At 36.9% G+C, this 27,436-nt stretch overlaps 1 protein-coding gene across 3 annotated transcripts in view; it reads right to left on the reverse strand.

Annotated features, from left to right (window-relative positions):
- The window catches only part of PDZRN4 (PDZ domain containing ring finger 4), a 401,102-nt gene that overhangs the window by 9,601 nt on the left and 364,065 nt on the right, over window positions 1-27,436 (reverse strand). For all 3 annotated transcript variants that reach the window (XM_081587468.1, XM_081587469.1, XM_081587470.1), the window contains 3 exons: window positions 13,448-13,546; window positions 10,909-10,971; window positions 3,005-3,106 (listed from right to left, as the gene is read on the reverse strand). In XM_081587468.1, the coding sequence (XP_081443594.1) occupies window positions 3,005-3,106; window positions 10,909-10,971; window positions 13,448-13,546 (264 nt within the window). The remainder of the gene's footprint in view (window positions 1-3,004; window positions 3,107-10,908; window positions 10,972-13,447; window positions 13,547-27,436) is intronic.

A 27,436-nucleotide genomic window follows, 5' to 3' on the forward strand; every position in this document is an offset into this window, starting at 1 on the left:
TGCTGGAGGGGGTTGCCATGCCCTCCTCCAGCGGATCTCCCTGACCCAGGGATCAAGCCGATGTCTCCGGCATTGGTAGGTGGATTTTTTAATTTATCACTGAATCACCTGGGAATCCCTGAGAAAACATTAAATTGCATTAGAAGAGGCATTAGTGTATATGCATCATATTCATTAAAAGAAGGCAATCATAGCTTTCTTTTTTATTTACTGAAGGCTACCTAGACCTTATCTCAAACTTGACTGGGCCAAAAGCATCAATGCATTTATTCATCCTCATTTATTTCAATTTGGCCTGAATAACTTGACCAAGTTCCACCCCAGTGACTTTGATATGCAGATGAGTTATGAAAATTAAGCTGACTAAAAATTTAAATTCAGTCCAATTCATAATTGTTCAAGTTTTATATTTTTTAATCCCTTTTAAGTTTCATGAAGTTGCAAATGCCAGACACCAAAAGAAATTACTTAAAGCTAGAATTGTTTATTTTTTATAAGCATACCAAGGAATGTTTCTTTAATCAGGTCAAAACAAAATATTTACCAACATTGATACAGTGAACGATAGAACAGAATCTTTTGAAATTGAAATGAAGGGGTGGGGAAAACAAAGAGAACAAACGATAGAAATTAACAGTTCCCTGTAACCCTTTTCTTGTTAGCTAACCTCACAGATCTCTGGGTTGCCATGGGTAGTTAGTGTCTGTCTGCTTTGATAAGGCATCCCTCTAGGCTGGAGGAATACGCAACACGCTAAGTCAGGAGAGATTCTTCTGGCTCACCTCGTCTCCCTGTCATATGTCCCATAATGTGACAGACTGACATAAATATGGCAGTCTGAGTCCAGTGCAGACTGACTTTTCCCTGGAGCTGAGCATAGTCATACAGGGGGATATGTCAGTGCCACAGAGGATCACACGTGGTATCTCAAAGAAAGGAACAACCTGCACTGTCTCAAAAGTTCCCTACAGTTCTTACAAGAGCCTGTTCTCACCCAGTGTCCCAAGGGGAATAGGACAAAACAGCAATATCTTTAATGGTCTAAGGAAGAAAATGGGCAGAAAATGAAAGTAAGTTGACAGGAAATGAAAGAAATGAGTTATTTAAAAATATTGCATGGTTGCACAATACTGCCCCCAGCAACTCTGCAGATCATTTCTGAGAGTATTTGAAACATTTTTTTTTAAAGGCTAGAAAAATGACACATAAACTTCCATACTCTCCTTAAATAAAATATACACACAAAAATGCAATAATGAAATATATTGAAACTGATGGGAAAATATGGTGACGTAAATACAAGTTTTGTTTTGTTTTGCTTTTGCCACCTTATAGCATGTAATGCTTAAATTACATTTTAAAGTATGGTGTTACGATGCATTTTCTGTCCTTATTTTTCCAGAAATCTGGTTTTCTAAAAGCAATCAGCTTCATTCCAGTGTCATTATGACTTCTTCAGGATCAAGGGGCTAAGGAAGATCCTACTTTTGTCAGACAGGATGGTATCCTTCAGAGTCAGATGACCATCTTTTATCAATTGTGGAAAATATTGTTTGAAAATTCATCCTCCAATATTAACTCTTGGGTTAGGAGTGTAGTCAGTTATTCAAAAACACCACTGGTTCTACTCAGAATATGTATGCTATCAAAGATTAACAGGATCTGGTCTTACGTTATTAATTTCTATTCTTTCCACAGTACATTATAGCTGTTATATAGCATAGTAAAGGAAATGCTTTAATTCTAAATTAATGAGGTTGTCTAGCAGTTACATGGAAAGGGCAGGGAAACCACATGATAAAGTCAAAGTATCTCTTCTACAAAGGGTGACTATTGAGCTCTTTTCAATTTACCATTAATTTCACTAATATGTATTTAGCCTCTTTATTCTTTTTCAAGAAAATGGGGTCATTGAGATTAACTGGTTTGCCAAATTTCCAGGTAATTAGTGCAATTTCATAGTATTTTAATAATTCACTCTCACATAGGCAGCCCAGCCAGTTGCAGCCTGTCCAACCCACTCCCAGGACCTCAGGTGTGAAACTCCAGCCTGCCCTGGGCTATGGCAGGCTTTATGGGAACCATTTAGAATGGTCAAGGGCATAAAGGAAATATATGCGGAAAGGGTGATCTTTTATAACCACTATATTTGAGTCAGGATTCAGTCTGACACTGAAATACACTTACTCAATGTAATTTATAGATAGGATGTAGTTACTGAGTCTGAAAAATATCAGATCAATAACCTAAAAGACAAATGGTGATATAACCAACTTCACTCAAACCACTGACCGAAGGATAGAATGGTGACAATGTAAGGTCCTTTCTGCATTGTGGTGGGGGATAAAAAGGACATAAAAAGAAGTACCGATAGTACTTTTCTTCCACCATTACCTCTCCTTTACTTTCATGACATCTCCCTCTGTAAAGATATAAAAAAATTCCTTAGGAGCTATCAGTTTTTGGTTTTGGCCAGACAGACGTGTCTGTTATGCTAAAATTGGAAAAAATTCATCTACTATACGTGGAACCACACCATGCTACCTAAGGTATTTTATTGATAAAGGCACTCTAAAAAGATTTGAGTTGATAGCTAGATATGCTAATGTTTCTCTCATTAGAGATTCTTTTAAGATACCTTAATATGCCAATTAAGTATTTTTAGATGACAACCTAAAGCAGGGATGCACACAGAATTAAATATCACATAAAGTCAATCATTTTTCATTTATGAATTAATTTAAAATAGCTGGCAAGTGGAAGGAAAGAGTAATTAGTCAATTTTGTGTTTCTTTTAAAAAACAAGTTGTTTAGCTGCCTTTATGTGGAGCAATATTAAGGAGTCTTTACTTATAACTGTTTTGATAAGGTTGGCAAACTGGGAATGATGACTGGATTCTATTTTGTATGCCTGGTTTTATAAATAACTGTGGCACTGATCTGATGTGGAAAAGCAGACAATGAACCTAAGTTTCAGTCCAAGACTTTTTCTCTGTGTTCTGACCTGACTCTCTGGCCTTGCGACCAGCAGCAGGATTCTCCTGCACTCATCGCTAGACAGCTGGGCCACCGCCGCCTCGCGATCCAGGACGTCTTCCCCATTTATCTAGAAAACAAATGAAAGTGGCGCATTAGTTTCCATTTCCACAATGCTGCACACAATAAATGGCAAATATCAGCTCATTTATGGTAAATGTATGGACAATGAAGCTCACACAATGGGCTCGTCTTCAGCCCCTCAGTGGTAAGTGCCTTCACTCAATTACGCGCTTACTGTAAGAGCCATATCGATCCCTGAAGGATGGCGGACATCAGAGGAAGCAGTTATGTTCATAAATGTCCAACCTGCGCCCTGGCAACATACATCTAGCAACACAATTAACCAGCCCCTGACAGGTGACGTTCATCTTTCTCCGCTCAGAGTAATGGAAGTGTCACTCTGAGATAATGGTGCTGGGGAAAGCAGGCCCAGCAATACCACAACTGAAATCCGTCATCCAGCGCGCTTGCTGTGAGCCAATTAGAGAGCCGCCGTGTTATCTCTCACCGGGCGATGCTCCCGGACTGCTGCTGCTTGCATTTTCATTTAATCATCTTATATTTGCATGTGGGTCTGACTCAGTTGCCCCAAATCACTCTCCGGATATCTTCTGATGCTTAACTAATCAAAGGAGAGCTAGCTTATCGATAACATCCTCGTCTACTTTTAGCTCCTTTCTCAGATTTATCTGCTTCTCTAAAACAACAAAACTAATGAAATAAGGTTCAACTCTTAAGTATACTTAAATTTAAAAAAACAAATGTTTCCTTTAATAGGAATGTTTAATGAAAGAAGCCAAGCTTGAGTAAATTTTTTATTAAAAACAATAGATTCTAGTAGTGTTTGAAATGTACAATTTTTTTTCTAAGTGCTACAGAGAAAATAAGGTTCCTAAAATTTGCATTTTAAACCACATTTTCATGTTCAAAGGTATTTAGCTCTTATTGATGTATTTTTTCTTTGCCCTTTATAAATTTATTTTACTTTATTAATCATTCCATTCCATAGAGACAATGAGATTTTTGACCCATAACACATAATCAAAGAAAGTAGAATGAAATTTCAATTGAAGAGGTCAAGTAATTCTATCTAAAATAAGTATTAATTATGTCAATCAATTAAACAAAATGTGGCTGCACTGACCACTATTTTCAATAATTAATCTAACATCTTTCATTGAGAATTTCTTCTTAAAAGCATGAAGTATACTCCTGAGGTTTTCTCCTTGTGGGTCTCTGGGATTCTGGCTGACTCATGAAGACAGACATAATTATCTGAAGACAAGCTCAGGAATCTCATCTGTGCATCACAATCAATGATCCTTATAGACTCATATTTAGAACGAACGAAGCAGACAATAATAGTCAAAGGAGGGAAAAACCACATGCTGTATTTTCTTACTGTAATCAAATGAATAGCTCCTCAGTTTTTCACTTGTGTGTGTAGACAGGAAATTCAGCTTTTATAACTTTCAAATCTATTTTCTTTTCCTTTTGCAATTTCCAAATAAAATTTATCAAATTAGAAAAAAAAAATTTGATTCAAAACTGGGGACTAATGACCCAGAAGGATATGTTGTAGTTTTCTTTTTTCGGTTTTTTTTTTTTTGTAAATATATATCTGAAAAGCTATTTCTGTACTGGGTCCAAGGCCTTTTTTCCTTTAAATAAACATAAATTGGTAGTGGAGGATTACTCCCCCCACCTGAGTGTAGTTAAAAAATAATATGAAAAGTTTTACTTTCTTTGAGTTTTGAGGGTTTCCACCCCTTTCATAGTAATTCTTAGTAGTATATCTGTGATGCATCTATGTGTCTATCTTTCTTCTCTGCATCTAGTCTTTCTTCTTCCCTCCTCTGTAAGCACACTGATCCTAAGGAGAATGAGTTGGATGATCTCACACAATTTATCTTAAACTTTTATGAAAAATTTGAAATGCAGTTCTCATTTTTTCTCACTTCCAAATTCTTCATGTAAATTTTACTTACCATTAATCTAAACACTCTTCATTCATGTTAATGTTACTATTATGTTTTTCTCTATTAAAATGCAGATAATAGTGCCTTTCTCAGAGGGCTGTTACAGGATTAAATGGGTTAATATATGTAAAAGGTTTAAATAAGTGACTTGTATACAGAAAGTGCACAAGATTGGTATATATTACTATTAATGCTATTGTTGCTATTATTATTACTATGATTATTTATATTTTTTAATCCCTCAGAAAGATTCTTTTCTTCTAAACAAAACAAATATATTAAAATTCATGCATAACAATGAAATCTGCAATAGTAAACATAGTTCTAGCTTAAGAGATATCTATCTCATATGTGTTTTTAATTCTCAGAGGGTCATCAATAAATACTATGGCTGAGTTTGATTTCCTTTATAGTTGATACTCTTCTATCTCCTCCGTGAACTCATAATGACCAGAGCTATGATCTTCAGTCTGGGCATTATGTCCTTATTTTGGGAGGACAGATCATATGTTGTAGAAACAGTTTACATCCAGAATCATAGGTGGAGTGAAATAAATTTGCCACAGAAAACCAGCATTAACATGCAATTTTTATTTCTTTTTCAAAATAAAGGTCACCTTAGCCACCTGGTTAGTAGATTCCATTGTACTTGGAAGATTAGTTTGAGACTCAGATTGATATTGAGACAAAAAATGCAGCCATAAATTTCATCAAAGATTCTTCTTATGAAATGAAAAGACTCGAGGAATGGAAACAGAGCTTTCCACCTTCATTTGCTTTGTTTCCTGAATGGTGGCTCATAGCTGAAGGGTTGCTTGTAGGAAAACAGCTTCCTATGCCTGGAAACACCACGCAGACAGAAAGAGTGAAGGAGCCAGAAACAAAGAGAGGACATAGATGAGGAATGGAGTCCTCACTATTTAATGAAAGACTTCCATTCCAAGACAATAGAGGGGAAAAGAGAGAGGAAGAAGGCAATATGTAACTTTGTTATAAATTTTAAAAAAAGCCTGCTAGATAATATACCTGTCTCATTTTTCGGAGAAGGCACTGGCAACCCACTCCAGTACTCTTGCCTGGAAAATCCCATGGACGGAGGAGCCTGGTAGGCTGCAGTCCATGGGGTCACTGAGAGTCAGACACGACTGAGCGACTTCACTTTCACTTTTCACTTTCGTGCACTGGAGAAGGAAATGGCAACCCACTCCAGTATTCTTGCCTGGAGAGTCCCAGGGATGGGGGAGCCTGGTGGGCTGCCGTCTGTAGGGTCGCTAAGAGTCGGACACGACTGAAGCAACTTAGCAGCAGCAGCATTTTCTGTGCATGGGCATATGTAAACATTAGTTTCAAAATGGATATTATCTTGACTTAGAAGAGATTTGTGGCAATTACAAAGAGAAATCAGCCAAAATCCCACTTTAGGCCTAATCTCCTGTACATGCATGAGTGTGTGGGTGTGTGTGTATGTGTGGCTTCTCAGGTGGCACTAGTAGTAAAGAATCTCCCTACCAGTGTAGGAGACATAAGAGATGAGTGTTCAGTCCCTGGGTCAGGAAGATCCCCTGGAGGAGGATATGGCAACCCCCTCCAGTATTCTTGCCTGGAGAACCCCATGGACAAAGGAGCCTGAAAGGCTATAGTCTATAGGGCAGCAAAGAGTCAGACATGACTGAAGTGACTTAGTATGTGAATGTGTGTAAAACTTAGAAGTCTAGAAGTTGTCTTCATATAGCTTCTTTTTTGTTTAAATATGACAATTTTTAGGTTTTTCGTGTCAGTGTACCATGGGCAGGTAGGCAACTAAAGTTCTTGGCATTCAACCAACTATAGGTGGTAGAATTTCTTATTTGAAAACCCAAAAATCTTAGGCAAAAGAGGAAAGATTTATGTCAAATGTCTTGATATTTTACCGTGAAAAAGAAGGCAAAGGAAGCATAGAGATACAGAGGTGAAACAAATAGAAACAGAAGGAAAATAGTTATCCAAAAAAAGCAAGTAAGAGTACGAAGAAATGCTAAGGACCAGTTTAGGGCAGAGAAAGAAAGAACTGATTAGAGGTCTTATTGTTCCACTGTTTTGAGCTTTTCAGGGTTTTGTCAGGGAATAATCCTTAGAAACATGACTGACTTTTCTGGTCAAGATTAGAATAACATATCCTTACGTGGAATACTATATGCTTACTATGCCAAAGAGAATGTGAGAATAGAACACTCTTTCCTTTAGATAGCCAATCATGTATGTGTCTTTAATTTTTCTCTCTGGCTCAGCACTACAATTTTGTTAAAGGACCTCCCCAAATTAATTCCTGGGAACACGTCTGATATAACCAGTTTGTAGCAATAGCACAGCAAATAGACTTTCAAGCACTTGCAGAGAAAAAAAAAAAACACCTGAGAGCTAGAATGCATCCTCATGAAGCTGGGTCATAGTTTCTCTTCTGTATGATCCCTACCTTCTATCAATATTGTGTGAATACCCGTGTGTATGTGGTGCCACTGAGGAAGGTCCTCTAACATGTTCACGGAGCACTACAGTTAGAAAATTTTAGCTACACAATGAGGGCAGAGCCATAGAAGTACTATACTTAGGTCATTGTGAACAGGAAATTAAAATCACAATTGCTTTAACAAGATTCATTCAAATCAAAGCCAGACAGGAAAGCTAAAGGATGAGAAGATATCCTCTCTTTCTCCTACTCTCATCTCCCTGGGAAAGGAGTCATTAATTGTTCATTACAATGTATCCCATAATCTCCTTACCAGCCACACAGGAGCTATTTGTCTATGAGTACAATTTTGTCACCGTTTTCTTTAATATAATTTTACTATCACTCTTAAGACTCTTTGTTTCCTGTGTGTGCAGATCGAACTGAATTCTAGGCTTTTTAATGTGACAGGTATTTATTCATTAGATGTGACATATTTGTCACTGAATATAAACTAATCAGGCAAACCACAGTACTTGATCAATCCTGCTGCTGTTTCAGTGAACTAGGTCCATTACGGAATGCCTTATTATCCAGAAAATTTTTTATCTGATAACTTTATCTGCCCAAAATATAGCCAAAAATAAGGAAGTGTCAAAACATATAGTATGCAACTATGGAAACACATGTACTCTACTTCTGTTGAACTCTACCTGCAGAACTAACAGATGCCATTTTACTAACTGTATTTGTGTATTGTGTATCTAACTGTATTTTACTAACTGTGTTTGGGATGTGGTGAGCTAGAAACTAGGAAGGGAGTCAGTGAGGCTGCAGTATTGAATATGGGGTGTGGTGAGCAGAAGTTGAGAGGAAAAAGTGACAGCTGGTAACAGCATGAGAAAAATGACAAAATACAGACTCAACACAACAGAAAAAGTAGCCAACTAGGGTCATTTAATATAGGGGCACACAATCTTCCAGACCTTTCAGTCACTGAGCATTTTACTCCATTATAGCATTGGGTGGTGACTGCTGGGTGTGATGTGACCCTCAGCATCAAAGGAAGGTTACATTCTTTTCAGTTTACTTAATTGAGGATATTAACAAAGTACACGGAGAAGGCAATGGCACCCTACTCCAGTACTCTTGCCTGGACAAGCCCATGGACGGAGGAGCCTGGTAGGCTGCAGTCTATGGGGTCGCTAAGAGTTGGACACGACTGAGCGACTTCACTTTCACTTTTCACTTTCATGCATTGGAGAAGGCAATGGCAACCCACGCCAGTGTTTTTGCCTGGAGAATCCCAGGGACGGGGGAGCCTGGTGGGCTGCCGTCTATGGGGTCGCACAGAGTCGGACACGACTGAAGCGACTTAGCAGCAGCAGCAGCAACAAAGTAAGCAACACATTTAAAATGATTCATAAGTCGAATACTAAAGAAATATTTTTGGAGCTTCATTATCCGGATGACACACTAAAATCATATGCTTTTTATTAATGAGGATACATAATTAAAGCTTTACTCCTTCATCTATTCTGTCACTCTCTCTACTGAATACCTGTCTTTCATCCCCTCATTTATTTATATGTGTGAAAGAGATATTGAAAATAGGGTAACAGACAAGACTAAGTCTTAACTTCTTGATTCACTTTTCCTGCCCCTGAATTATCCAGTGACATATCCCATTTTGTTTAACAAAGGAGTTCACTAAAGTTGAAGTTATATATTCTTGAAGTTTCCTGAGAACTAGTGGGACCACGAATAATCTCCAATTCTTTCCTAATTGGAGCTCTAATAGAGGGTCCCTGATGAAAAAGGAGTTCTGTGGCCTCTCACTTGAGAAGGGAAGGAGAATGGAGAAGTGGTGCGATTTGGTGAGTGTCTCCCTAAAGAAAGGAAAGAAAACAGCAGAAGGCTGAGTAGGACATCCCTCTGGTGTGGCACAACTTTCTGACAACAATGCCACATTGTACTGTCATCATCTGTGTATGCAGCTGTCTTCCTAATTACACAGGGAGTGCCCCAAAGGCTGCCATGGCAGCTTGTTTATTTTAAAGCCCTGGTTCCAGGTAGAGTGTTGAATCCAAATGCATTGAATCAAAAGAAATATTTTTCAGGGGTTCATATCTAAGAAGGAGAAATGGGAATGATAGATACAACAACTAAAAGTTTTACAGAATATATCAACAGGTTGTAACTTCTTCAATGTGTCATTTGAGTCCTCCTTCCTGTTTTACAGGTGTGATCTGCTTCCCTGGTCGTTCAGATGGTAAAGAATCTACTTGCAATGCAGGAGGCCAGGGTTCAATCCCTGGGTCAGGAAGATCTCCTGGAGAAAGAAATGGTTACCTACTCCAGTCCCTAGAAGACAAAATGGCAACTCACTCCAGTATTCTTGCCTGAAAAATTCCATGGACAGAGAAGCCTGACAGGCTGCAGTCCACAAGGTTGCAAAGAGTCGGACACAACTGAGTAACTGAACTGAACAGGAACCCACTCCAGTATTCTTGCCTGGAGAATTCTATGGACAGAGGAGCCTGGTGGGCTACTGTCCATGGGGTTGCAGTATCAAACATGATGGAGCTACTAACCCTTTCATTTTTCTTTTTTTTCTGCAGTGAAATTCAAAGGCCTCTCTTCTTATTTTTTGGGTTAAATTGGATACAAGAGCTGGGGTGCTGTGTGTCTTCCTGCAGCCACTCTTTATGGGAAAGGACTCAGAAGTGACAAAGCGGGTCAAGGAAGATTTATGATAGGAACTTTGGCTTTCAAGGGTTTTCCTGATTTGGCTTGGAACTCTTTCCAGTCTACACACCTCCCATAAGGTGCTTACCATCTCTGTTGTTAAACTGAAATTCAGTCCATCTCTATGTTTTCACATGTCCATCCTCCACCTGTCCTCAGCAAGTCATTTGTAAATAATTAAGACTTCATATTTCTAAACTTTCATCATAATGGAACACTGGGATCACTGTTTACCTAAGTTATTGTGGAAAAGGCAGCAATAAATGCTGCTGATGCCAGTAACAACAGCAGTTCATGCTTATTACACACCATACACTTATTTCTGGCCATGCAATTATTACTCACTAAGCACATCACATGCTTAATCACATCTAACCTTTGCCATAATATATTTTACTGTTATCATTCTTTAAGATGAGCAAACAGTCTTACAATGAGAAGTTAAGTAAAGCGTCCAAGTAAGTGATGGAGCTGGAAGCTGAAGTTGAGGTATCTGAGTCCAGAGATTATGTGTTACTAAAATTATTAGCTAATAATCCTTAATAAATGGCACTATCAATTTTTTTAAAAGGTTTGAATGATAGCTTTTAGTTTTGTAGATGTTACTATCCAGAAACAAAGGGAAATTATTTTCTCTAATATTTTTCAAGGTGTGAAATAAAATGAAAGCTGTTGGACAGATAGAAGGAAACTAGAGAAAATAACTGCATCACGTACTTGCAAAATACGATCCCCTTCTCGAATTCGGCCATCTTTGGCAGCAATGCTGTTTGGATCTACCTGTAAGGGACAGGACACAGTGTCAACTGGATATGCAATACCGTCCCCAGAAACTTAAAATATTTTTAAAATATGGTTTATGTTTCTATTGAGTTATAGAGGGCATGCCAAATTTTTCTCTGTCAACTGATTCTAAAAATGTTAATGAGCTATTTTAGAACTAGTCATAATAAAATTAAGGAGAACGAAGCCCAGTTTGCTCTGTAGACCACTTTTCTCTCCCTCCCTCTCTTTATTTCTTTCTTCCTTTTATCCTTTCCCCCTTTTTTATTTTATTTTTTTTTACATCTGTTCACTCATTTCTGTATCCCACCTGTCAGACGTTGTTTTCAGCTGACATGATCCTCAGATGATGTTAATACCAGAATTCTCTGGACCCAGGAAATGTACTTTCTGCTAGGGTGATTTTTAAATCCTGCCTTAGCTGTCTGAGAAAACTTGATAGCTGTATTCTTAAGTCCATACTTATTAAAGGGATTGTTGTGTTATGATCACATTAATTTATAAAGGGACTTATAATCTATGTAGCTCAAAAAGTGAAAAAAAAAAATCCTACCCATGCAGATTATTACTAGACACTAGTTTACATGTAGGGTGAAGTATATTAACTATCATTTATTTTAGCATAAATAGATATTTAAAGCTCTTTTAAGAACTTATCAACACTTTAATTGGGCAAACTTGAGTGATGACTTACTGTTCACTGGATGTAATTTCATCTAGCACACATTTCACATGATGGCTTCCAACCATTTATTGGAGCTTGTTCCAGCAAAGCCTTTTTTTTTTTTTTTCCTTTAAGCAAAGTATTTCAAGTGTAGCATAAGGTTGATCCATCCTATCCAGATGTTAGATATTACTTTCTAATTAGGTAATGCCACCCAATAAATGAGTTTTAAGTGATCAGTCAAGAACAAAAGATGTTATAATTACATGTTTGATGTATAGGGAAACATTTTTTCCAAGTACATATGTTCTGTTCCTGTGGCTTTTCTTACAATTCCTGAAATGCAAAGTTCCAAAGCTGACATGTTTAAATAGTAAACAGAGATTACCTGAAGGAAATGATGGATAATTAATTAATTGTATCCTATTTAGAAGCCATTCACAATCTAAAATTCTGTCTTCAGAACTATAATCAAACTAATATTAAAATTCTGTATTTGTACTTCAATACATATTACAAAAGATAATTCTGCACATGTTGCCTTATACTTCCTCACCATAATCAGAGGGGTTTTCATAGTTGTTTATTTAAAAGAGGTATATATGCAAGTCAAATATTCTCTGGAGATTTTTTCATGGTAAGAACCATGAAAAACCATTTTTTGGTAAAGTGATAAAGATTAACATTTATATTTATAGAGTTTCATAATTTTCTAAGTGCATTATCTTTTCCTCTAAAAAACCTCTATAAAAGCAATATTAAAAGCATTGCTGTACTGAATTTCTAGTTAAAGAAGCTGAAGCTTCGTAAGTTATATAATGTTTTCAAGGTCATGGCCAAGAAAATTTGAAATAGCACAGGACAGCAATTAGTATTTAGCTTGTCTAACCTCTGGGTTCATGCACATACATATAACATGCATGATTTCACATACATGTGTGTATACATACATGTATATGTATACACATGCAGGAATTATATAATACATATACATATATACACATATGTGCTTGCATGTACATATGTACTTTTTAATCATATGTACATACATAATACTTTACTACTTCTCATAAAATGATTCTTTTGGGAGTTTCAAAAATCACCTATAATAATAAACTTTGCTTCACTTTTTTTCAAAATAATTAACACTGAAGGTATTTCACATTTAAGTACCTCACTTTTTAAATTGAAGTATAGTTGATTTTATTCTTTTTCATATTCTTTTCCATTGTAAATTATTATAGGATATTGAATATAGTTCTCTGAGTCAATACCTCACTTTTTGAAAGTGATTATGTGGTTGAATAAAACAAACGAATGGATGCACTTCTTGGATATGATATTCAAATTTATCAATCTTCAGCAGAGTAAAATATTAGATTTTTAGTAAATATTTAGATTTTAGATTTAAAATATTAGATGTGAAAATTAGATTTAAAACAATTAGCTAATGTGATTGCTAACAAGTCAGATAAAAGACACAGCAGAAATGGAAGGACAAAGGTTTGCTGATCAAAAACTTTGCCTGACTTCCTGCGTACTTATGGGACTTTATTCAAATTTAGACAATGTTACCCTTTTTGCACTCTTTCTTCCTGGGATTCTGCCTGAAAGCATCCACATTAAATAAGCTGATAATAATTACATTACTTGGGCAACATAATTTACTTCTTTAATTGAAAATGACAAGTATTGGAACATGGCCAGTTCTTCACATTCAAGGCTCTCAAGGATTTTCTCATTGTGAGTCATTTCACTCCATTGCTTGCCGTCTGCCTCCCCTAATCTCTCTTCCATGGCATTTCTTACCTCGCTGACATAAATGCCGGTGTCTTCTTCATCATCTGTTCGGTAACAGACTGTCAGACCTAGCTTCTCTTGACTGCTAACACGACACAACTCGACCTCCTGGGAGAAAAACACAGAGACCGACATTTATCTCAAAGAGAAATCCCACAGCAGGATGCAGAACTCACTGATATTCCTGGGTCATCCTGGGATGTTTTCATAACTATTACCTGACATTTGAATTAACCTATGTTACCAAAATCCTCAAAATTCACTCCCAACATATATATCTGTATGATCAGGCCAACATTTAAAATTTTCATGATAAAGTTGGAGATGTGCATTTCCTTGCATTAAATAATAAAACTTAAAAAACTCACAAATGATGTTCAAATAAAATATGTATAAATCAATAATGTGGAATCAAGAAAATACTTGAGAATGTCAATGTAGGTAGCAAAATGTTTATAAAACTATTCAGAGTTCTTGTGTTTTTATTTTAATAAACCAAAAAATTAAAAAAGAGCTGGACTCTGCATCAATTCTTCTTCTGAGTTCTATATATGATGATAATCAGAGTTTTGTGTAGCTAGGCCAAGGTTTTCTATTATCTTGTAGCAACTCGCAGCCTTGGAAAGAAATGGGTTCATCCAGGCTGCAGCAAGAGACATGAACAGTCATATGGGCAGAGGCAATGATTCAAAATGCAGCAGTAAATGAACAAGGAATCACATTTACTGAAACACATGGCTAAGGGGCTTGAAATGTCAGTCCTTAGGTAATGTATATTGAATCTATTTCCTGATTTATGTTCAGTAAAATAATAATAAATTTCAGTGTATTTCATTTTTATATAATGAAATAGACTTGTACTGCTCTCAGAAGCAGATGACTTTAGAATAAATTGCATAATTCCAAACAGTAAAACACCAATTGGTGCTCTTATCATGGAGAACATGTTCCTATTGGATGGAGCATATAAGGCCCTTTAGTAAATAATTAGATGAGGAAGATCAGAATAAATTTAAACTGGAAATGACCAAGTGACCAAATCTAGACCAAGTTTCTAAAACTCAGATTTTGTGGGAGTTAGGAATTTGTCTGTCTTGCTTAATACTCTTTTTCTCTAGGGCCTAGAACAGGTATAGCCTCAGTGTGGGAACTCATTCCATGCTGGTTGACAGATAATGGCTTTTATTTCAAAACATGTCCAAGTGTTTGTCCTTTTTTGTAAACCAATAATCAATCTTTCCTCTTTAATTGGAGATAGATTTTGTGTGCATGCATTGAGTGTGTGTGTGTGCGTATGTGAATGAAGGAAATATAGTTTAATATAGTATCCATTATCTCAAGTAGTTACCAGGACTAAATAAAGAGATACTCACTCAATTTCAAACTAGAGGATATTTCCAGTACACTCTGCTACATTTGAAGAAGTATCTTCCATTTTAATTTTGTATTTCAGCGAAGGACTTGTCATTGGAAAATAACCATTTATTTTAATGACATACTACAAACCATATGTTTATACTTGCCATAGGTAAATCCTTAACAAGGATAGACTGTCATAAGCTCCAGTGACCAACAATTTCACAGCTAACAGCAAATAAAAGAAAATTTAAATCTTGCATCTTGAGACATATACTGCAAATTGGTGAAGTACATGAAACCATGACCAATGCTGACTTTCCAGCTGGTGGACAAAGATACTCTAAATTACACTACAGGGCTTCAAAAGGGCATGGCATATGCTGAACAACAACAAAAAAACTCTTTTCACCTAGAGGAAAATAGGAAACAGTGATATGTTTTATTACCAGAAGCAAAAAGTATACACTCATGAAGAGCATTTTCAAAACTGGCAACAATTAATGGCTCCAGAGGGAAAGAATACCTGACTAAAACTAACATTATGAAGGAATTATGGCAACAAAAGAGCTCCAATTACAGCAATGAAGTATATACAGTTAAGGAGTAAAGAAGTTTGTGATTCCTAAGAGGCCTACCAGGAAATCTAAACATCCCATAAAGAACTTATGGGATGAGAGTGGGAACTTAAAGCAAATCAAGAGCTGAAATCCATTGACTTTCGATGTCCTTCCAATAGCAGGAGAGAAACTCCCCACACTGCTGGAAGTCATCTCCAGAGGGAAGCATTCCTTTCCCGAGTGTTTTCTCTGCATTAGTGTTTTCTCTGCATTCTCAATGGTGTACTATTGTTTTGGTGTTTGTTTAAAAGATGCATATCTAAATATCCTGTAATAAATGGAACCAGTCTATTAAAACAAAAAAGGCAGAATCACCCATACAATATCAATATTGCAAACCATTTAATAACGGAGATCTGAGAAACTGAGGTCATATTGAACCTAAGCAAAATTGTGAAGCAGGTCTCGAAGTTACCCACAGCACCTTTGTTTTCAATAGCATCTCCTCCCCTGCCCTTTTAAGATTCTGGACACCCTGCTTCTATTTCTTTAGCTTTCTGGAGTTCCTAAGGTCTGCCTACCTAGGAAGCCATTGGTATTCAGGTTTGTCATCCTAATTACCTCCTAGCAAAACCTGGCCCTTGGTATCATCTTCCATTATCTCACAAGTAGCTCTTGAGAGATAAAGAAAATTGATAATAAATATTTCTTAAGGGGATCACTATTAATAATTTTTTAAAATGTTGTTCCATCCAGTGTTTGGGTCTCACCAATAAAGACTGAGCATACAATTCTTTTTACAAGCCTTAATTCAAAGGACTGAATTTATGGAAGTAAGATTCCAGGCTCTGAAGAAGACTGAAGTGAAATTTCCTGCAGCCCACAAACCACCTAACACCAGCCTCAAGAGTGGACTTGCAATTCTTTCTTTGGTTGAGAATGTTTCGGGTATTACATATTTCGTATTGGTACACAGAAGCATACACTTTAGAATCAAAGTTTCTTTAATTCTATGACCAAATAATTTATAAGCAGCTACCTGCAGACCATTTTGTTTGTATGAGGCAAAGGTGGCTTTGTAAAGGTTGCTTATCTGAAAGGAATCCTCTAGCCCAGGTTTCATTTAGTATTCTCTTCACAGTGCACACAAGCCTCTGACTTCTGAAGAAATAATCTCCTGGTAATAGAGAATGTTTTCCCTAACAACTCTCATACCTTTCCCTCTGTCATGAGGAAGCTGTTTGATGAAAAACATAAAAGTGAAATGCTATCTCTCTATATTTTCTCTGCAAAGACAATTCTTGGGCATCTACAAATCAAAGCCAAGCCCTCCTGGATGGCACTGTTAACCATCCATAAGGCATTTGCGACTAGAGTGGAAGAATCACTTCGTACACCTGGTGAAACCACATTAATTTTGGCTTAAACGTGCTTTAAGATCTTATGTTCTGGGAATATGTATAATCCCTTAAAAAATCATGCCATAATATCTAATCCTGTGAGAAACTGATTATGGAGGTTGAGGGTGGAGTAAGAGATTAAAGTTAGTTAGTAGAGTTTACTGTGAAACATCCTTTGAATCATAGAAAGAATGGGATTTTTATATAAATTGGTTGCACTACAGTGCTGTGAAAATTTTATATTTTTATGATTCAGTCTCAGGTGGAACAAGGAAGTTAAAAAAAATAAACGCACTTTTGCTTTTAGGTGGAATTCTCTTGTTGGAAGATCTGAGGCTTGAAGCTGCCTGCAATGTCCTTTTATTGGAGTATAATCACTTTAATTGTTTCTATGCGGGAGACCTGGGTTTGATCCCTGGGTGGGGAAGATCCTCTGGAGAAGGAAATGGCAACCCACTCCTGTATTCTTGCCTGGAAAATCCCATGGATGGACAGCGTGGCAGGCTGTAGTCCATGGGGTCGCAAAGAGTCGGACATGACTGAGCGGCTTTACTTCACACTCTAGAGAGCTTGAGGGCCATGGCATGAGTGAGAAAATTCAGAGGCAATCAGTACTACAGGGCTTCCTCTGAGGCTCAGCAGTAAAGAATCCACCTACAATGCGGGAGCTGCACGAGACATGGGTTCGATCCCTGGGTCAGGAAGATTGCCTGGAGGAGGGCACAGCTGCCCACTCTAGTATTCTTGCCTGGAGAATCCCATGGACAGATGAGCCTGGCAGGCTGCAGTCCATAGGCCCACAGAGTCAGACATGACTGAAGCGACTTAGCACAGCATGGCAATCAGTACTACACAAGTCAGAACGAAAACCAGGGCTAGACAGGATGGTCACCGATACCAATTGACAATCCAGAGATGGGGTCTAGTGTGTTCATATTTTTCTTTTCATTTTATTTCCTTTTTATTTATAAGACAACATGTGCTGTGTTGCGCTTAGTTGCTCAGTCATGTCCAACTCTTTCCTACCCCATGGACTGTAGCCTGCAAGGCTCCTCTGTCCATGGGGGATTCTACAGGCAAGAATACTGGAGTGGGTTGCCATGCCCTCCTCCAGGAGATCTTCCCAACCCAGGGATAGAACCCAGTCTCCCACAATGCAGGCAGATTCTTTATCATCTGAACTACCAGGGAAGCCCAAGAATACTGGAGTGGGTAGCCTATCCCTTCTTCAGGGGAACATCCTGACCCATGAATTGAACTGGGGCCTCCTGCATTGCAGGCAGATTTTTTACCAGCTGAGTTACCCGGGAAGCCCCATAAGACAACATATCCACTATTTTATCAGCTTAGCTTTAATCATATGTAACTATATTAAATTTTGTAATGTTGATTACTAACTAGTGAAGTACCACACTTAGTTGTCCCAATAAGATCTTTATTTAAAATGAATTAAGTGGGAAATATGAAAACTTTAACCTCCACATCCATGAGAAGCTTAGATACTCTACTGTGGACAAATCACTTCTATTCACTGTCTCCTGGATAGTGAAAATCAGGAATAAAGTTCAATAAGAAATAAACAAAAAACCTCCTGAAATATTCAAATTGCTGTCACATTTCAGGTTTGGACACCTCAACTCCAAATATTCATAACAAATTACTGCAACTAGTAACTAAATCACATTTTGTAGAGACATTAAGATGAAAGTGAAACACATGGTCTTGTCTTTACATTGACACCTGTTATCTCACCACTGAGATGAAGTGAATGGTTGGTGAGGACTCAACCACTTTCCTTTCTTGATGATATTGTTGCAAAATAGAGGTAGTATTTAGCCCCCAGTTTCCTGTTCTTAGAGACTTTCTCTTTCTGGATCCTTTGAGAAACAAAGGTGCCACATTTTCCCTGACCCAGACTGTCTCCTTCTTGTGGCCTCTGAATCGCCTTGGGAAGTCTTAAATTACCCATTTGGAATAAATTTTACACCTTAACAAAGAAAAAGATGTTAATTTTGTTTATACTTTGAGAGAGGGAATGGATTCATGAGGCCAGTAACTGAGTCCATGTCATGAAATCTGGACCCGGAATAGAAATGGGAAACTTAACATCAAGGTGAGTGTGAGAAGTGGTTTGTATCATTCTGCTGTGCAAGTTATAGTCAGGCCAGCTTCATGCACACCTGCCCTCCAATGGGCTTTCACTCAGCCCTGCTCTGTCTTCATCAAAGAACAAAGACAGGGGAGGAAACCACAGAAACATGCTGGTTACATCAGACATGTTTTTTCCCTTATTTTGAGCTTGTGCCTTTTGAGAACGTTGCACTTGTTTTTAGATATTAGGATCATATAGTTTACCTTTTGTAACCCTGGGTTTTTCAGAGTTGACCCTTGAGATTTGAATAAAACATTAAATGATCATTTATTAGCTTATAAATGGCAGCAATGCTAAATATCCATAGTCAATTTTTTGTCTATGTTTTGTGATTTGTATGTTTGTCTCCATCAAAATAATTCAACATATCATAGCAATCTATGGGAAAGACTACGCCAAAATGTTATCTCCATAGTTGCTTTACTTCTAAAATACCCATTTCATGCTCTGATCAGCTCAGATACTCTTCCATTCCCACTCCAGCATTTATGCTCTCTCAGGGGACCTTGAACTAGTTGACTTTTCACTATCAATAATTCCCTTATGCCCTCTCCTCTCTCCTTGCCCAGCATGAAATTGGTTAGTAATGATACTCTTTTAAAGTTCCACAACCCCCTCATTGTTCTCTGCTTTCACCATATCACCCAGCAAAGGTCAGTCACTGTTAAGCCCAACTGTTCACTCCCTTGGGTTTTCACTTAAATGGCTGCAGTATGGTCCTGGAGGAAAAGGCACAGTCATACAGACTACATGGGCTGCTTTCACTGTAAATTCATTCCCACAAACCTCAAATGGGCCATAAACACTGGTCGACAATCCCACATGCTTCCCTTGTGAAGCTGCTCTTCTTTCTTCATAAATTTTCCAACAAAATATGCCCACTCTCAGCTGATGGCCTCCCCTCATACGTCACAGGATACTAAGAGATTCTTATTACTTCAACTTTGCACTCTCCCAGATGAGTATTTTGCACCCTCTTCCTCTACAACTCTGCTATGGTGTCTTCTCTCTCTCAACTCACACACTTTGTGGGAAAAAAAAATAAGCCATGGGATGGAAACTGCTACATCTTCCCTCCACTCAGCATATTAATCTAAATTCATCTGTATCCACCCTGTAGAGTAGAAACCCCGCAACAATGATGATCCACTCTAGGTTGAGGGCCGCTGACAGAATCAAATAAAAAAACTTGGAAGACAGAATAGAATAGACTTGGTGTTCACCAAGCCTGAATTCCCAAGCAGAGAACTCTGACCATGCAAAGCCACAGAGATAGGGAAAGCATGACATGTCAGATGAGTTTTAAGTAGTTAATGTGTGTGAAGCTAAGGGTTGAAGATTGGAGTGGGTGAGAGTTCATAGTGTAAAATAAACTGGAAAAGTGGCAAGATCATGGAAAAATGACTACACTATATTAAGTAATTAGATCTTCAAAAAAGTAAAGAGAACTGGAAAGGAACTAACATAGTCTGATTTGCAGTTTGGAAAATGGCTTCAGCAGTAGCATGGCCCGCGATTTGTAGGGGTTAAGAGATAAGAACATAAGTGGGGAATGTTATCAACACCTGAGGGAGAAGTTAAGGGTTTGAATGCCAACTGTATCAGTCCTTAAACACTGTTACTATTATTGCTATTTTATCGATGAGGAAAATGAAGCACAGAGACAAGTTAAGTAACTTGCCCAGAGACACGTATTTAAGTCAGGAGCAGAGCTGAGATTCAAGTCCTAACTGAAGGAGTCAACTTCAGTTCTCAACAGCTCCTTCCTCTGTTTCCATATATAATTCTTTCTCATTTTCCTGTTTTCAGCTTAAATAATATCCTGGGTAGTGTCCCTCTCCATCACTCTTTCTAAAGCAGGGTCTTTAAAATTCTCTACAGAAATTTCACTGATGCTTAGAAACTTCTTGACAGCTATGATTATTTATTCCTTTTTTATTAGCAAACTTGTATTTTATTAGATTGCTTACTTTTTATTGTCTGTTCCCTTTACTTTCCTATAAGCAGGTATTTTATGTAGTGTTTTTCATATCCCACAAGGCTTAGATATGAATCAAACTCTTGAGGACAATGCCATGCCATCTTCATTGCATTCCTAATGCCAGCAAAATCTGGGAACTTATGAGAAGTCCCACAGGCATCTTTCGGATGAGCTAACTACTATAGTGAAGTTGGATATAGACTATAATTGCTTTGACATATTTGTACCTCAGTATAATTGTACTTGATTAAGTAGAATATATTCAGAAAACTGTTCAAACAATAAATGTGACTTATTCTCTTATAATCTCTGCCAACAAAATAATCAGAGTGAGCTGGAAAAATAAAGCAAAATTAACTATAAAGTACTAATTCTAAGAATTTCTCTAACACATTTAGTGTGTATTCACTTTATTCACCTGATACTTTCTTAACACCTGCTATGTACCAAGGCCCTCATTTAGCACTGGCAACTTTTATATACCAAACATTGTGATAAATGTTTTGGGAATAATGTCACATTTAGTTTTACAAAAATATGGCAGGCTAATATAGTGCATCATAGTTACTTATGATACAACCAGCGTTCAATTACTTTCTTTTTGGAAACATTAACCCATATTTCTTGAGCAGAATTGCACCTTCTTCTTTCTTTATCTGTTTGTTTGTTCATTGCTGATTTCAGCTTTGGGAGCAGTCATGTGACCCAGATATCAGTCAATGAGTGTATTTTGTTCATTAACTGTAATGATCATTTTAAGAATGGATATTTGATAGAGTTTAATTAAGTCCATCAATATCAGGCCTGAGACTTTTGTTGAAACTATTAAGAAAAGAACGTTTGTCTTCCCTGTTGTACTTGAGCCTACAAGACTATAGGAACAGCTCAGATCTTCATTTTCCAACAATATGTAGACCCTAGGAATAAATTCAGCAAAGAGGAGGTAAAACCCAAAAGATGGAGAAAGATTGAAATTTAGTGGCATCATTTGAGCCCTTGGATCAAGTTATGCTTGAAATAGGATCTTCTGGAATTTTCAACTCAAATAGTCAATACATCTCTTTTTTTTCCTTAAGTATCTGTTTTGGGTCATCTGTTTTTTGGATCAGAGTCCCAGTTGATATTGGAAGATGTTACAAATTTCATTTTACATATAAAACAATTTAGGATCAGTATTTAGTAACTTATCTAAGGTTACTTAGCAACTATTTGTCTGAGTCAGAAATTGAACATAAGTTTTTTCTTTTAGTCTGAAGCTTGATTTTTCAATCAATATACTCTTCTAGTTCAACGATGATTTAAAAGCTCATTGTCTAGACTGAGGCTTAAATACATAAAGAACTCACAAAAGTGCAAAGACATACATGGTAAAAGATAGATGAGATGAGGCAAGCATCAAGAGATGAGCCAAAAGAGGGAAAGTTCCAGAGAGAAGCTCTCTTCATGCAGAGGGTGAGAAGTTCAGTGCAGCTATTGCAAAGGGTGCTGAGGGGACTATGAAGAGAGGATGCCAGAGAGTTAAGTTAGGACCAAATTCTAAAAGGTCTCATGACAAACGTACTGGGCAGAAAAGGAAGAGGGGGGCCAATATGCAAAGTTTAGGGTGTTTCATCTTCTATAAACTACAAAGAATTATGAAACCAAGACTATTGAAAGAAAGGATTTGATTTTTTAGCATTCAGCTGAGGCAGATGCATAAATTTCTTCTATTTTATTTTCAAAACAGATTAAGTTTTGAGAAACTTAATATAATCTTAATTTATTTCACAGGATTATTTGGAAGGAAATTCTAGACACAACTTAACTTATCCTCCAACTTTTATTAATATAAATGACTTCCCCACATTCACCCGATAATTTAGTGGCAGAGCTAAGATAGAAGCCAAGTCTCCTAACTTTTACTCAATCACTCTTAATAACTGTTACCATGTTGGTTCTTATATTATTCTTTAAGTAATTCTCATCTGGGATGGTAAGTTGGGGTGTGCATGGAGGAGAGTGTGTTGGGGTGGGAAAATCATTGTAAGAAATGAGAGAAGCTGATGGAAGTGGGTTATGAAAGTGAAATGCGTGGAAGCGGGAACAAGATTGACCAGTGATGTTAGCTGTAAGGTAAACTGAATCATTGCTGGGCTAGATGAATCACTAATTGGAATCAAGCTTGTTGAGAGAAATATCAACAACCTCAGATATGCTGATGATACCATTCAAATGGCAGAAAGTGAAGAGGAGCTATAGAGTTTCTTGATGAGGGTAAAAGAGGAGAGTGAAAAAGCTGCCTTGAAACTCAACATGAAAAAAGGATTGTGGCAGCTGGTCCCATCGTTTAATGGCAAATAGAAGGAGAAAATTGAAAACAGTGACAGATTTTATTTTCTTGGGCTCCAAGATCACTGTGAACTGTGACTATAGCCATGAAATTGAAAAGACACTTGCTCCTTGGAAGGAAAGCTATGACAAACCTAGACAGTGTATTAAAAAACAGAGACATCACTTTGCTGACAAGGATCCATATAGTCAAAGCTATAGTTTTTCCAGTGGTCACGTATGGATGCGAGTTGGACCATTCTGGAAGGGGAAAACATGTACACCCATGGTAGATTCATGTCAATGTATGGCAAAACAAATACAATATTGTAAAGGTAGAAAATAGATAAATAAACTAATTTTTTAAAAAAAGCAATAAATAAATAAATAAATAAATAAAGAAGGCTGAGTGCTGAAAAGCTGATGCTTTCGAATTGTGTTGTTGGAGAAGACTTGTAAGAGTCCCTTGGACTGAAAGGAGATCAAACCAGTCAGACCTAAAGGAAATCAACCCTGAATGCTCATTTAGGGTTGGAAAAGGACTGATGCTGAAACTAAAGCTCCAATACTTTGGCTATCTTATACGAACAGCTGCTTCATTGAAAAGACCCTAATACTGGGAAAGATAGAAGACAAAAAGAGAAGAGGGGCAGCAGAGGATGAGATGGTTAGACAGTATCACTGACTCAATGGACACAAATTTGAGCAAACTATGGGAAATAATGGATGACAGAGAAGCCTGGCGTGCTGCAATCCATGAGGCTGCAAAGAGTCGGACATGGCTTAGTGACGGAACAACAACAACAACAAACTGTATCAGTGTGCTAGCAGAGAAGGGCTTGAGTTGACTTTTTTTAGAAGTATTCTTTCAACCCTTTGTGTCTACAGCAGATTTAAAAAGAAGAAATAGCACACTAAGATTTCATACACAAGTGTTGTTCATTCTCTGAAAGCCTCAAAATACCTATTGCCATTCTCATAGTACTGTGTTTCACCTGGCCCTGCTGTCTTTCGTGTATCTCTACTCCTGGTAATTGTAAGCTATCTTTTCTTTGAATTGCTGAAACTAGCTTTTTCAAAAGAAAGTGTTAACAGCATTTCTTTGATATTAACGGTGTGCATTCTGAAAAATAAATAGTTGAAAAGGCTAGGGTGACCCTTTGTGTCATGGTAGTCCCTCAATGACTGTGCTTCTTGGTAACATTTACCATCATGCTTTCAATCTGGCTGTGTTTCAAGTAAAGAAGATCTGATATGCTGTTTTAGGGTGAAAAAGAAATCATTTTGAAGAGGCAGGCACTTACTTGAGAAAGACAAAATATCTTTTACCTAAATATAAGACAACTATAGCTATTTCTGGGTAGTAAGGTGAGCATATTAAAAGAATAAAAGTATAATCTACACATTCACAAAATGATCCTAAGGAGCACCTAAAAGTGAACTGAGTAAACAGGGACTGAAATAGGTTATAAATATCAACATTGGATGACTAAGAGTTATCAGTGCTTTATCTAAGAGAAAACAATGTCATTTGGGAGCTAAAATATTGGAAGACCTGTTGAATATTTAGTACAGGAGTTGAGACATTGCCTATCCCTTGACGAGTATATATGTCTAAGAACAAAGTGGCAGAATGAAGAGCTAGAGGGCTATGGTCTAAGAAAACCCAAGAAGGCGTATATTTGGCTTTGGTGAGTAGGACTAAAGTGCCATTCCAAAGGGCACAGAGTTTCGTAGGGACGGTAGATTTACTGTGAGCTTGAGTGCATGTGTGCTAAGTCACATGAGTCCTGTCCAACTCTTTGCGACGTTATGGACTGTAGCCCTCCAAGCTCCTCTGTCTGTGGGATTCTCCAGGCAAAATACTTGAGTGGTTTGCCATGCCCTCCTCCAAGGTATGCTCCTAACCCAGGGACTGAACCCACAACTCTTATGTCTCCTGCATTGGCAGGGGAGTTCTTTACCACTAGTGCCACCTGGGAAGCTCCAGTTTGAACTTGAGCTTAAAGGAAATAATCTGGGGCATGATAGCAAAAACTACTTTATGAAGTTGAATGGAGATATTAATCTAAATTTATCAGATAATACTCCATTTTTCATCCTCCATTTTGGGACAATATGCTGATACGCAATATAATTTTTTTATTAGTGATAGTGCTTTCTTCAAGGTAGGGAAATAAATTGCAAAACTTACACAAAAACTATGAATATTTTACATTGTAAAACATAGAATAAATTTGTGTTCCTGGAGGTGGATCAAAGGAAAAAGTCTTTTACATTATTATATTTTTATATCTAATGTTTGAGACCTAGATTGAAAATATGATAAAATAATGAATTAAATTTTCTTCTAAGAAAATCCAAAATGTCCTCTGCCTTACCATGATCATTCAAGAATATGGTACTTTATTCAAGCATCTGATGGTCAGTAAGCAACTTGTTCCACAAGATTGATTACAAAAAGATGTTTGGTGTTCCACATCTCCAGATTAGTATGACAGTGTATAATAATAAAAAATTTGTTTTTAAATATATAGTGATTAATTGTAGGTAACAGGTTGATCCTGATTTCAGCATTTATTTCATATTTGATAGGTTCTATGGTTTGCCACTGGCCATTATCCCAAAGTGTTCAAAGAATTTATCTGTTAGCACAGATTCTAGATTTTTCCTCTCCTATCCCTTCTTTTTGGAGCCAGATCTCCTAGTGATTTTTTTAAGGCCAGTCTGTTATGATACATGAAATGCACTGCATCTTTACTGTCCTGGCAATAAAACTCTAATAACATGCATTAAAACCAATTAGCAGACCCGAATATCTTCTGATTTAATGAATGAGAAAAGGAGAGTGTCCATTTATCTATTTCAGATATTATACATTGAGTTCCAGACTGGGAGACGCCCGTGTCTATGTTGACACAACAGAAATTTGTCAATCCTTCTCAGAATTTCTCTTTATTTGAAAAGCATTCAGGAACTTTTCCAGCATATGTTATTAAGGAAACATAAAAGGAAGATTAACAAAGCAGATGAAGAGGGGAAATAAATAAACCTGTTGACAAGATGAACTTTATTTCCATCAGCTGGTTATTGGAGCAGGAAATACAGGCTTTTCTAATGAGGCACTGGGCTATGACTACGATTTTTTGTCTAAGCTATTTTATAGTGGGTGCTAGAGAGCTTTTCCTGTGATCATCAAAACAGGAAAAGGTGCAAGACTTTTAAACCTATCAAGATCCCATGAAAGTTATGGTGATTGTTCCCAAATTATTTTTTCCTGTTTGGTAAAGTAGAACTTTCATATAATCAAATGTGTTCACATTACCTCCATAGATATTTCTCATCTAACTGAGGAAATTAGACCCTAAAAACAGATCTGTTACAAAATATAACAAAAGGTTTAAAATTTAGAAGTTAAAGCTTTGCATTTTTACTCAACATTTTTACTTTTTATCCAAAAGCTCAAGATAACTCGGTGAGTTTTTTAAAAAATATTTTTTTTAAATCAAGAAGTAAGGTATGCATTTTGAAACACCCATTCTTAGAAAGAGCTTCCCTGGTGGCTCATACAGTAAAGAATATGCCTGCAATGTGAGAGCCCTGGGTTAAATCCCTGGGTCGGGAAGATCCCTTGGAGAAGGGAATGGCAACCCACTCCAGTATTCTGGCCTAGAGAATTCCATGAACACAGGCTACAGTCTGTGGGGTTGCAAAGACTTAGACATGATTGAATGAATAACACTTTCATTCTTGGAAAGGAGAAAGTTCATTTGGGAGGGATGTACATTTTAAACATTAGAGAAGCTTTCTCAGAATGTACATAACATTATTTGCAGGTATTATTTCATGTATACATATTTTCTAAGTTTGGTCATTCTATACCTATATGATTCATGTTAACAATGAACTGTAATGTTTATCACATATTATCCTATAATCTATTTTTTAGATGCAAAATAAATAATGGTATGGACTTTTCTGAGCTTGTAAAGTTTCATAAGAATACATACAGTCTCACACATATGTATAAATTTTTATTGTAGATGGTATAATTTCCCCAATGACTCATACATAGTGTACACTTGTATATTTATGTAACCATGATGCCAGTTTGTGGAATTCAGAGCAGCAGTATTTTATCATATTGGATAGACATTTAAATAAATAATGATCAGATCAATTTAAATTATTTATTTATTTTACATATTTATTTATTAAAATATTTTACATTATTTTGCCAAA

This window comes from Giraffa tippelskirchi, chromosome 4 (genome assembly GCF_054371585.1).
Source record: "Giraffa tippelskirchi isolate mGirTip1 chromosome 4, T2T-mGirTip1v1.2.pri, whole genome shotgun sequence".
Lineage (NCBI taxonomy): Eukaryota > Metazoa > Chordata > Mammalia > Artiodactyla > Giraffidae > Giraffa > Giraffa tippelskirchi.